Source organism: Cnephaeus nilssonii, assembly GCF_951640355.1.
Source record: "Cnephaeus nilssonii genome assembly, chromosome: 9".
NCBI classification, from domain to species: Eukaryota; Metazoa; Chordata; class Mammalia; order Chiroptera; family Vespertilionidae; genus Cnephaeus; species Cnephaeus nilssonii.
This window is the reverse complement of record NC_137080.1, coordinates 65,563,714-65,575,826: the sequence shown is the minus strand read 5'-3', so window position 1 is coordinate 65,575,826 and position 12,113 is coordinate 65,563,714. Positions and strand designations below refer to the sequence as shown.

Sequence of the window (12,113 nt, the reverse complement as noted above, 5' to 3'; positions counted from 1 at the left end):
ATCAAGAAATGATAGTTATTTTAGGAATCAGAGAAGGTAGAGAAGGAAAAGCAACTAGCCAGTTTTGCAGGCCCAGCTGCAACTACAGGAATCCAGATGACTTCAGGCTGCATTTCTTAATATTTTATATATAGCTCTCAGGGGAAACATCTCTAATAGATAGACAAGCAGACAGATATTTCTCCTCATCTTTAGTATTAGAGAGGATAAAGAGGCAATTGGCCATTTGAAAGTAAAGGCACAAGTTGCGTCCTCATAGATTCCTCATACCTTCCTCTCCCCACCTCTCTCGCTGTCTTGTTCCTCTGAACACCCAATCTCATCAGATTAGGAAAACAAGTTTAATAAGTCAGAAATTCAGCTGGCCATATCTTGATAACAAGTAAAATATGTCACCAATTCAATATATGTTTAACACCAAAGAACCCTAAATTACTATGTTTCCCTTTAGAAAAGAAACTTAGATGTAATAATTTCAAGATATAAAATCATTTCTCCTTCATGTACCTGCCAAGCAAAACATTTTTCCATTTCCTTACTGTTGCTTTATATTGCTCCAATAGCTGACAGAGCCTTTTCTTGCATAATTAAAAATGTAAGGATCAAAATACAAATATAATGGAAGATTCAACCAATACTTACCCAAGTACTTGCTTCTGTAACATACCAAGATATATATTTTGGGGGATAACAACAATCATCCTATATAATAAAAGCCTAATATGCTAAGTGTCCAGTTGTCTGGTGATGGGTTGACTGTTCAACCAATCAAAGCGTAATGTGCTAATGATATGCTAAGGCCACTCAACCACTCGCTATGACGTGCACTGAAGACCAAGGGGCAGACAGTCGACCAGTCGCTATGATGCGCACTGACCACCAGGGGGCAGACGCTCCAACCTGTAGGTTAGCTTGCTACTGGGGTCTGGCCCATTGGGACTGAGCAAGATGGGCCCGACATGCCCTGGAGCCCTCCTGCGGTCCCTCCCCAGCCCTGATTGTGCACCAATGGGGTCCCTCGGCCTGGCCTGTGCCCTCTCGCAATCCGGGACCCCTTAGGGGATGTCAGAGAGCCTGTTTTGGCCCAATCCCACAGGCCACTTCCTTTGGGAGGGTGCCAGACGCAGGGCTCATGGCTGTCGAGCACTGCTGCAGCGGCCTGAGCCTCTCCCAATTGGGACTGATTGGGCGTGAGCCCACGGCAGGCGCAGTGGAGCCGGGATGAGCGGGAGCGGTAGGGAAGAGCTGCAGGCAGCGTTGGACTGTGGGTTTCAGCCCGATTCTCGCAGGCCACCCTGAGAGACCCCACCCATGCATGAATTCGTGCACTGGGCCTCTAGTCAAAATATAGTTCCTTCTCTAAGGAACATTACACATTAGAGAGGAGATAATTCACATATGCAATTATTTTTTTAAATATATTTTTATTGATTTCAGAGAGGAAGAGAGGGAAAGAGAGATAGAAACATCAATGATGAATCATTTATCTGCTGCCTTTTGCACACCCCCTACTGGGGATCGAGCCCGCAACCTGGGCATGTGCCCTTGACCAGAATCGAAACTGGACCCTTCAATCCACAGGCTGACGCTCTGTCCACTGAGCCAAACCATCTAGAGCTTCACATATGCAATTATTTTAAGGAAAAATGTGGTGAATACTTATAATGACAATTATAATAGTTTATATTTACATACACTTTCCAGATTAAAAACTGCTATCATATAGTTTGTTTTTATCTTACTTATTTTTTCAAAATAATCTTTTACAGAAAACAAGTATTAAACAGAATTTGAAAACGAGTCTTCCAAGGCTCAGGTGAAATGCCCAAAGTCACACTTCCAGTAAGTCAGTGAGTCATTTCAGCTGGCACATACTTGGATGCCTGACATGTGGCATAATGAAAATTCTATGTGATTCTATCATTTTTCCCATGTGCTGGGCACTACTTGTGGGACAATAATGGCAATTAAAATAGCTTATAAGACAAACAGATGTAGTAGCGAATAAAACAAATCTATAATGCAAACCTAAATTTCTCATTCTACATTCTGTTGTTTCTTTTATTTCACACAGTATCAAAATACAGTGTTTTGGCAACACTGAGGAGGGAGATTGATTCTCACAGCGGTGGTTATGGGAGACCTAAAGAAGGGGTTTCTTTCCCTACCATGCTATGCCTGATTGATTTTTTAAATGTGCAATGTTATTCATATTTCCTTTTGGAATTTTTCAGGTACGCAGATTTTCTGAGGCATTCTTTTGTTTTGAACATCCAAGAGAAGCTGTCATTGCATACCAGGAACTTCAGTGAGTAGCATAAATCCAAAATGATTTATTTCCTTTTATATTAGATAACTATTTTAGAATTTAGTGACAGAATATACAATATTTAAAATGAAGAAAGAGAAATATTTGGTGTTCAGATAGATCCTGTTTAACCAAATTGGGTTTAATCTTATGAATTACTTTATGAAGTACCTATATAAAGAAGTGTGTTACACTTTATCTCTGCCCCCCCCCCCCCCCCCCCATCAGATCTACTATAACCTTGGTAGTCCCATATAGCTCTGGCTCCAGCCTTGTATTTGGCCATCCTGTTGCATCTTTATTTCCACAGGTCAGAATCTCTTACATTCATTATTACATATTACAGATTTTCATAAGTAGTCTGACTGGCACTACGTTCTGTTGTGTCTGTTACGGGGTATATTTTAATTGCCTTTATTTGGCTTTAAAGAATATTTTGAGGAAATTGCACTGAAAGAAGTTGGACATAAAAGAGCAGATATAATATTCTATTTATATGAAGTTCTGAAACATGGAAAACTAAGGTGAAAAAGTCAGAACAGTGGTTGTCTTGTTGTTGACTTGAGCTGGGATTATGACTGGAAAAACATGAGGATACTCTCTGGGTAGATGAAAATAATCTGTATTATGTATACATTTGTCAGATAGCTAAGATTTGTATATTTCAATAGATGTGAATTTACCTAAAAAATAACTATTAATAGTAATAGAGTGTGGGGAAAGGTAGTGAGTAGGGGTATAGATAAAACAAGAAGGGCACTATGTTAATTGTTGAGGCTAAATGATTGGGTTTATTAAGCAATATGAGTTAAGTATAGCAATAGAAATGGAATACATTTTTTTTCTACCATCAAGTCATTAGTAGGCATTTGAGTTTTCTCCTTTATTCTATTCTCAGCAAATTAGAAAGTTCAGACATCAAGCATAGATAAGTCACTGAAATAACATTAAAAAGTATAAAAGAATATAATGGAAATTAAATAAGTTTTTAATAAACCATAATTTTATAAGCTAATAATTTATTGTCAACAAACTAATTTTCATCTTACCAGTTTTTTTCTAAACAAGGAGCTCTTTCATAATGAGGTTACATCTTGAGAAGGAGCATAGGAATGGTGAGGGGAAGGGGAATGGGTATAGAGTCTGTAAAGTGGAATTAGGTGTAATTTTTTAAAATTACAGTCTGACTTAAGAAATATTTTTCAGTGCTCAGAGTCATCTACAGATGTGCACCGCTATCAAAAATACTTCCTTCTGCAGTTCTCTTCCACCCCTACCTATTGAATGTAGTGAATTAGATGGAGATCTCAATTCATTACCTATAATCTTTGAAGATAGGTATTTAGATTCAGTTATTGAAGGTAAGTATAATCTAACTAAAATATATAAGCTGTTGTGTCCGTTTTCAGTATATTCTTCCTAATATACATAAAACCATTCCCTAATGTGGGTCCATTTCTTTTCCCTTCCAGTTTTACTTATTTTTGAGGATATTAGGAAGTTATAGTCAGAAAAGATAGTCTTAATCATATGAGTTCTCAGACCTTGTTTTAAATCTGAATCTTTTTTTCTTTGGATGAAAGACTTAGATGCACCCTGGATGGGAATTCAGAATCTTCAGAGATCAGAGTCCACTAGAATGGATAAATATGAGACTGAAGAAAGATCTATAGCTGGACTTTCTAGCCCAGAGGTGAAAGTCAGACCTGCTGGTGCCTCCAATTTTTGCTATACAGAAGGTGAAAAGCAGCTACCAAAATCTCTAAAAGGAAAGAATGAAGAATCAAATAAATCCAAGGTTAAGGTCACTAAACTCATGAAAACAATGAAACCTGAAAATACCAAAAAATTAATAAAACAGAACTCTAAGGATTCTGTGGTTTTGGTAGGCTACAAATGTTTGAAAAGTACAGCATCAAGTGATCTCTTTACATGCTTTGAAGGCAACCCTTCACATAGTCAGAAGGAAGGTCTGGATCCCACAGTATGTGGATATAATTTTGACCTAAAGACCTACATCAGACAGACAAGTCAAAAGGAAGCTAGCTATTTGCCAACAAATAGAACTGAAAAAAAGTCTTCAGATACTGAAAATATGCAACCAGACCTGTTTGATCCTTTGAACTCTGGCAGCCTAAATCTTTGTGCAAATTTGTCCATTTCAGGTAAACTTGATATCTCCCAGGACGATAGTGAAATTACACAAGTGGAACTCAATGTGGCAACCAGAAGTTTATCAGACGATTGCCATGATCATCAAGCAATTCCATCTTCAGGAGTTAGAACAATTGACGTAAATCCCAATAATAAAGATCCTTTCAGTGCAGAGAAAAAAACTGTTAAAATAGGTCCCTGGACAGAGCTTCAACAAGATGAAATACTTGTGGATAATTTACAGCGACCCAACTTTGAGTCTTTAGAATCTAATGATAAATCTAAATCTATAGACATAACACTTGAAAAGGAATCTTTGCAGGAAGTTAAGTGCTGTTCTGTTGGAGAATCATTAGCTAAGTTAAGAAGTAATCAACCTGCTGCTTCTACAAAAGAATATCATGTTGTAGTAAGTGGAGATACAATTAAGTTACCAGATATTAATGCCACATATGCCTCATCTAGATTTTCAGATTCAGGTGTTGAAAGTGAACCAAGTTCTTTTGCAACACATCCTAACCCTGATGTAGTGTTCGAAATTGTGCAAGGGCAAGGTCCTTACAATAATGAAAGATTATTTCCTCAGCTTTTGATGAAACCTGATTATAATATAAAATTTTCATTGGGAAGTCATTGTACTGAGAGTACAAGTGCTTTAAGTGAAATACAGTCATCTTTGACATCCATAAACTCTCTACCTTCTGATGATGAACTGTCACCTGATGAAAATTCTAAGAAATCTGTTGTGCCCGAATGCCATTTAAGTGATAGCAAAACTGTTTTAAACCTGGAAACAATTGATTTGCCAAAATGTGATGCTAGTAAAAACTCAAGTATTGTTTTACAACAGCAGAGTGTCATATTTTCAGGGCATTTGGACAATGAAACTATAGCAATAAATTTCTTAAATTCAAGCACTAAAGACCCTTTACAAGTTGTTTTTTCAGATGAAGATACTTCCAGTGTTGTAAAAAGTAGTTGTAACTCCAAACATAATTTGGACACTATGTGTAAAGACTCCCAGAGTCCTGATAAATCTAATAACCCTGCAGGAACAGCAGTTACATTAAATTCAAAACCCATTTGTTTAGGCTCCCCTTGTGTTGTTTCAGGTTCCATTTCTACTCCTATAGAAGTTAGTGAAGATAGAACTGTGAAAAGAATAAATAGTGATGTATTAGATCTCAAACAAATAAATTCAGAAGCCCCTACAGTTATAAGTGAAACTCATCTGGGTACAAGTGACCCGTTTTCAGCTAGTCCTGATATGGTAAAACAAGGGCTAGTGGAAAATTATTTTGGCTGTCAAAGCAGTACAGATATTTCTGACACATGTGCTATTAGCTACAACAATTCAGTTAGCCCTCAGAAGGAAACTCCTGAAAAAGGAATTAGTAATCTTCAGCAGGAACAGGGTAAAAAGGATGAGGAGGAAGAGCAGGATCAACAGATGGTTCAAAATGGGTATTATGAAGAAACAGATTATTCAGCTTTGGATGGAACTGTAAATGCTCACTATACAAAGAGCGATGCACTAGAAGAAGAAAGACTTATAAAATCTGAAAACATAAACAGTGAATTTCTGAGGGATGGTATAAATATGCCTGCTGTCTGTACTTCTGGTTGTTTGTCCTTCCCGTCTGCACCGCGAGAGTCTCCTTGTAGTGTTAAGCATCCTTCTAAAAGTAAATTTGATGCCATTACAAAGCAGCCAAGCAGCGCTTCTTTCAACTTCACTTCATCAGTTTCCTGGTATGAAAATTCACCAAAACCTCAAATACAAGCGTAAGTAATGGAGCACAATAACATGTCCTAATAAATAGAGCGAGTGAAACATGTATCTTTATGTTTTATATTACTATTATAAGTATATGTATTTCTCTGGTAATATTTCATATTCTCTGGTTTCTGTAATACAAAACAAAAGCGTTGCTTTGATTAGCTATCTAAAATGGAGTAATGAACTCATACAACTTGACAGACCTATAATTCCCCATATGATTGTCCTGTTCTATAGGCTAGACATTCCTGATATAAATTTTCCATTGGTTGTTTTTTTGTTAGAAGTATGGAATAATTGCAGTTAAAACTCTTTTTTCATTACTACCTTATTTTGCCCCATTAACTCCCAGACAAAAGTTAGGTTTTATATGTGCATCTAGCAAATAAGGACAATATTAGTTAATGAATAAGAGGTTAGTAGAGACTTCCTAAACCTATCAGACCCAGATTGCCTCAGCTAAGTTAGGGTTTCCAGAATTGAGATTTCATGGACCAGTAAAAAAATCCAGAAAAATTTGAGGATGATATAGGTTTACTAGTCTGGCACTGGCTTTCAAAATATTCTACTGCCTTTCTCCAGATGGAGATATAATCCCTCAAGTGAAAGGTCTAGGCATGCCTATCGTAGATTTTTTAAATTCCCAAATTAATATGATTATACACATAATTAAAATCCATAGTTCCTAAAGCTAAAAAAACCAGATAGGTGATAACAGCCTATTAGAGAATTATAGTACGCTAGAAAACTGAAGGTTATTATCACCATCTGGGTACCTCAGCTGTTCCTGAGTAATTAATGAAAAACATGGTCTATAGGTCTTCACCTAGTGTATCTTACTCTGTTCAGCTTCTTTGAGTTTATTTCTATCAGTCTAAATGATATAATGTTAAAATAATTTTTGTTGTTTGAAGCATCCAAGTTGAGTAGTCACTCATTCCAAATGAGTATATGTCGCCAATTATATTTAGTCACATCCCCCTCTTGGTTCTGCTCCTTCTGATTGATATGTTAATCTACTTAATACTATAACTACCATTCTTACTGTTACACTTTATACAACAGCTCCTTCCCTTCCATTTATGTAAGATTAAAGAAACCCTAGCCAGTTTGGCTCAGTGGATAACTCTTCTGTCCAGGACGGAAGGCTTGTGGGTTTGATTCTGGCCGAGGGCACATACCTTGGGTTGCAGGCTCCATCCCAGGTTTGATCCCTGGCCCTAGTCAGGGTACCTCAGTTGCAGACTTGATCCCATGCTCAATCCCTGGCCCCAGTCAGGGTGCGGTCAGGGTGCATGCTGGAGGAAACCAGTCCATGTTTCTCTCTCTGTCTCTCCCCCTCCTTTCCATTCTCTCTAAAAATCAATGGGAAAATATCCTCAGGTGAAGATTAACAAAAAATTAAAAGTAAAAAAAGGAGTAAAGAGGACAAGATTTGATTACAGGATGAGCATCATTGTCATCTTTCCAATATTTCTTCCAGCTTTTCTATGCATAAAATACAAAATTTTGTAGAAAGCATTAACTCCACTCCTATTTTCTTCGTTAATTTCAAGTTTAAAAGACTATCTTAAATTTAATTTCAGATTTAAAATAGTAGTTGTATTTGAACAGAATATATACTAAAAATAGTAAAGAAAATTACTCTGATTTCTAAATCATTTAGGTGATCCCACATATTTTGATTATTTTAAAATCAATTTCTGGGCTTCCTCTTCTCTGCAATTCCATAAATTCAACAGATTATCTTTTTGGTTCTAAAACTGAATATATTTGCTTCAGCTTCCTTCAGGCAAAAGAAGAATTGAAGCAACTTAAACTCCCTGGGTTTATGTACAGTGATGCTCCTCTGCTGGCATCCTCAGTCCCTTACTTTAGCATGGAAGAAGAGGATGGTTCTGAAGATGGAGTACATCTCATTGTCTGCGTGCATGGTTTAGATGGTATGAAGCGTCTACTGATGTAACCCATAGCAACTCAATTATGTTTTATTTCCCTAATAGATCTCATTCCATTCTATTTACTCTTTGAACTGCAAAAAGGATTTTTAAATTGCTTAAATTAATTGAATTTTAAATATATTCTAAAATAGGAATATGTTTAATTGTGCTAAGTATAATATTAGATTTCCTTTTAAGTAAATTTTACATGGAACTAACATCCATGTGCCGACATTTTATTTATTTTAACTGGATTTTTCTCTGTACAGCATCACTGTACAGAGATACTGTTTGTGTTTGTTGGGTTTTTAAAATTTTTTTTTCAGTTGTTACCTCATAGCAATCATTTTGTCTCCCTTTGATCGTCTTCCTAGTTCCCTTTTAGCTTGATACTTTAAACCTCATGGGTACCTCAGGACTAGAAAAGTCAACACCTTAAAATTAAAGATTCAGCCCAGCCACATGGCTCAGTGGTTGAGCGTTGACCTATGAACCAGGAGGGTCATGTATCGATTCCTGGTCCAGGCTTATGCCTGGATTGCAGGCTTCATCCTCAGTGTGGGGCGTCAGGAGGCAGCCAATCGATGGTTCTCTCTCATCATTGATGTTTCTGTGTTTCTCTCCCTCTTTCTTCCTCTCTGAAATCAATAAAAATATATTGTTTAAAAAATTAAAGATTCACTAATTAATTAGGGATTAATTTAAATTCTAAATACCTAGCTTTAGTGCCATGGTTTTATGATGGCTATTTTGATTATTTGTTCAACAGACTTTTTTTCTTTATTAGAAATTATATTAAAAGATGCCAAATATCTCTAGACTAGTAGGGTATTGCTATAATGTTATTTCATAAGAACAAATTGACAAAAGATTTTATGGATTATAAAAATACTAAAGAGGATTGAGATAGTAAATTCTTTAAAAAAAGAACTCGTTCTCCAGAAATAAAATACCTCCAGTACTAACCTCTTCCACCCCAGTAATAAAATTTTCACGAATTAGCTCCCAAGGCTAATTCCAGTAGAATCTCTGGTTTTCAAGAAAATATTTTCTCTATGTTATATAAATTGTTGCAGAATAATAGAAAAATAAAAAAAGACGAAACATAGGGAACATAGTTTATTTTGTTTCTTAACATTAACCTAAACTTGTTATCAAGTCTGAAAAAGGTATCACACTCCATACCCAAAAAAGCTGGATCAATATGACATTAATATGCTTAATAAAACCATAGCAGTATTGCAGACAAATAATTTTTTAATTTATTTTTAATATATTTTTATTGATTTCAGAGAGAAAGGGAGAGGGAGAGATAGAAACATCAATGATGAGACAGAATCATTGATCAGCTGCCTCCTGCGCGCCTCCTACTGGGGATCAAGCCCGCAACCCAGGCATGTACCCTTGACTGAAATTGAACCCGGGACCCTTAAGTCCACAGGTCAACGCTCTATTCACTGAGCCAAACCAACTAGGGCAATTAATTTTTTGACTGTCAAAAAAACCCTCTAGCAAATAGGATTTAATTCCCAGAATGCCGAAACAAGTAAATATAAAGAAATTTATTAATATATCAGAAAATCAAGTAAGAAACTATTGATAAAATTCAGTATTCCCAGTTATTACAACTAAGCACCAAACTTGAAGCCTTAAATAGCACTAGCCTTTATTAATGTGATTAAACATATTTCCAGCCAGTGGGAAACATATACTTAGTAATGAAACACTAGAGGTGTTCTTTTTAAAGTTCAGAATAAAACAGTTATCTCTGTCAGTTCATGAAATACCTAAAAGATATATATAGGGAGGGTAAAGATTCAACAATTGATAATGACATGTTCATAACTAAGTAAGCCACTAAACTAATTTTTAAAGATAATAATGATTTTTATATTTATGTATTATCAATATTTTCTATTTCTAGATATCTTTTAAGTTAGTAATTAAGATAAACCATCCTAGATTATTTATATGGATTTATTTTCATCCGTCTATGCCAGTACCATCAAAGGAAAGTCAACAGATTAAATCTACATCTAAAATAAATTCAAAGTTTGTTAAATGATCATCTAGAGTAGTGATAGTATGGAGTACTTCAGTCACAGCTACTATAACCAGTTGTCAGTCACCCAAGTGAGTGCTCACAGTTAAAGACACAATTAGGTTAGAAAGTGAAAGCATCAATGTGACCAAAACTTAAGAGACAAAACCGTTGAAAGACATTGTCCTGCTAATGGAAGTCAGCTTTGAAATAAAAATTGAGGACTCTGTTTTACAGTGCACTATCTGTTTATAACTGGCAGTCAGTCATGCCTTTTACTTTATCTCCTTTAGATGGAATTTTTTATTTTCTAGGTAACAGTGCAGATCTGCGATTAGTAAAAACTTATATTGAACTTGGACTTGGACTGCCTGGGGGAAGAATTGATTTTCTTATGTCTGAGAGAAATCAGGTACAATATCACAGTATTTTCAGTGGAAGCAAATAATTTTGTACTACTTTCTACCTAAATATTTGCTTACTACAAAATGCCTATAATAGTAGAAATAGTTTTTCTAATTTCTAAAAAATGTAACATTAATGCATATCCCCAGTAAATAAAATGATTGATAGTTCTATTTGTAAACTCTTCACATATGCAGAATTTCTAGATTTACATTTCTATGCAAATATTCCATTAATGAAATCATCCTACCTAATAAAAGAGTAATATGCAAATTGACCCTAACTCCGCTATACCCATAAGCCACGCCCACCAGCCAATCAGGAGCAAATATGCAAATAAACCCAACCAAGATGGCTACAGCCACAGAGAGCAGGAGGGGGGCTTGGGTTTACCTGGTAACAAAGGAAGCCAAGCTTTCCGTGTGCCGTTGCAGGCCTAAGCCTCCACTCAAGGCTACAAAGTTTCAATTATAGAAGGTAAACAAATTCAAACAGAAATGGCGGCAGCCACGGAGCTGGAAAGAGCGGAAGGCTTGGGTTTCCCCCAGCAATGGAGGAAGCAAAGCTTCTGCAACCCTGGCTGGCCTAGGCCTCTGCTCCAGGCTACAAAGTTTCAATTATAGAAGAACACAAACCCCAAAAGAAATGGCTGCCGGCCACAGAGCGAGCAGGAGGCATGGCTCTACTCCAGGCTACAAAGTTTCAATTGTAGAAGGTAAACAAATGCCAGATACCAGGGCCTCTGCTTGGGTCGCCAGGGGGCATGGCCAGTCTGCAAACCACCACAGGCCCTTCACCCAGGCTGCCCCACACCCCAAGGAAACCCCCCCCACCCTGATCCCAGATACCCTTCAGGGCAAACCAGCTGGCCCCCACCCATGCACCAGGCCTCTATCCTATCTAATAAAAGAGTAATATGCAGATTGACCATCACTCCAACACACAATATGGCTGCCCCCATGTGGTCAAAGATCCTGCCCCCATGTGGACACAAGATGGCCAGCAGGGGAAGGCAGTTGTGGGCGATCAGGCCAGCAGGGGAGGGCAGTTGGGAGGGACCAGGCCTGCAAGGGAGGGCAGTTGGGGGCAATCAAGCCTGCAGGGGAGGGCAGTTAGGGGTGGCAGGCCAGCAGAGGAGGGAAGTTGGGGGTGACGGGGCCTGCAGGGAAGGGCAGTTGGGTGGGACCCAGGCCTGCAGGGGAGAGCAGTTGTGGGGGACCAGGCCTGCAGGGGAGGGCAGTTAGGGGTGACCAGGCCTGCAGAGGAGGGCAGTTGGGGGCAAACACGCTGGCTGGGGAGCAGTTAGGCATCAATCAGGCTGGCAGGGGAGTGGTTAGGGGGTGATCAGGCTGGCAGGCAGAAGCGGTTAGGGGCAATCAGGAAGGCAGGCAGGCGAGCAGTTCAGAGCCAGCAGTCCTGGATTGTGAGAGGGATCCCAGATTGGAGAGGGTGCAGGCTGGCCTGAGGGATTACACCCCCGCCCCC

The 12,113-nt window shown here is 38.0% G+C and overlaps 1 protein-coding gene across 9 annotated transcripts in view; it reads left to right on the top strand.

The window, feature by feature from the left end:
- FAM135A (family with sequence similarity 135 member A) overlaps positions 1-12,113 on the top strand; it is a 101,722-nt gene that overhangs the window by 67,369 nt on the left and 22,240 nt on the right. For 5 of the 9 annotated variants that reach the window (XM_079780954.1, XM_079780953.1, XM_079780956.1 and 2 more), the window contains 5 exons: positions 2,235-2,308; positions 3,515-3,669; positions 3,892-6,247; positions 8,025-8,185; positions 10,538-10,635. In XM_079780954.1, the coding sequence (XP_079637080.1) occupies positions 2,235-2,308; positions 3,515-3,669; positions 3,892-6,247; positions 8,025-8,185; positions 10,538-10,635 (2,844 nt within the window). The remainder of the gene's footprint in view (positions 1-2,234; positions 2,309-3,514; positions 3,670-3,891; positions 6,248-8,024; positions 8,186-10,537; positions 10,636-12,113) is intronic. The other 4 variants (XM_079780957.1, XM_079780959.1, XM_079780958.1 and 1 more) reach the window with 2 other exon arrangements.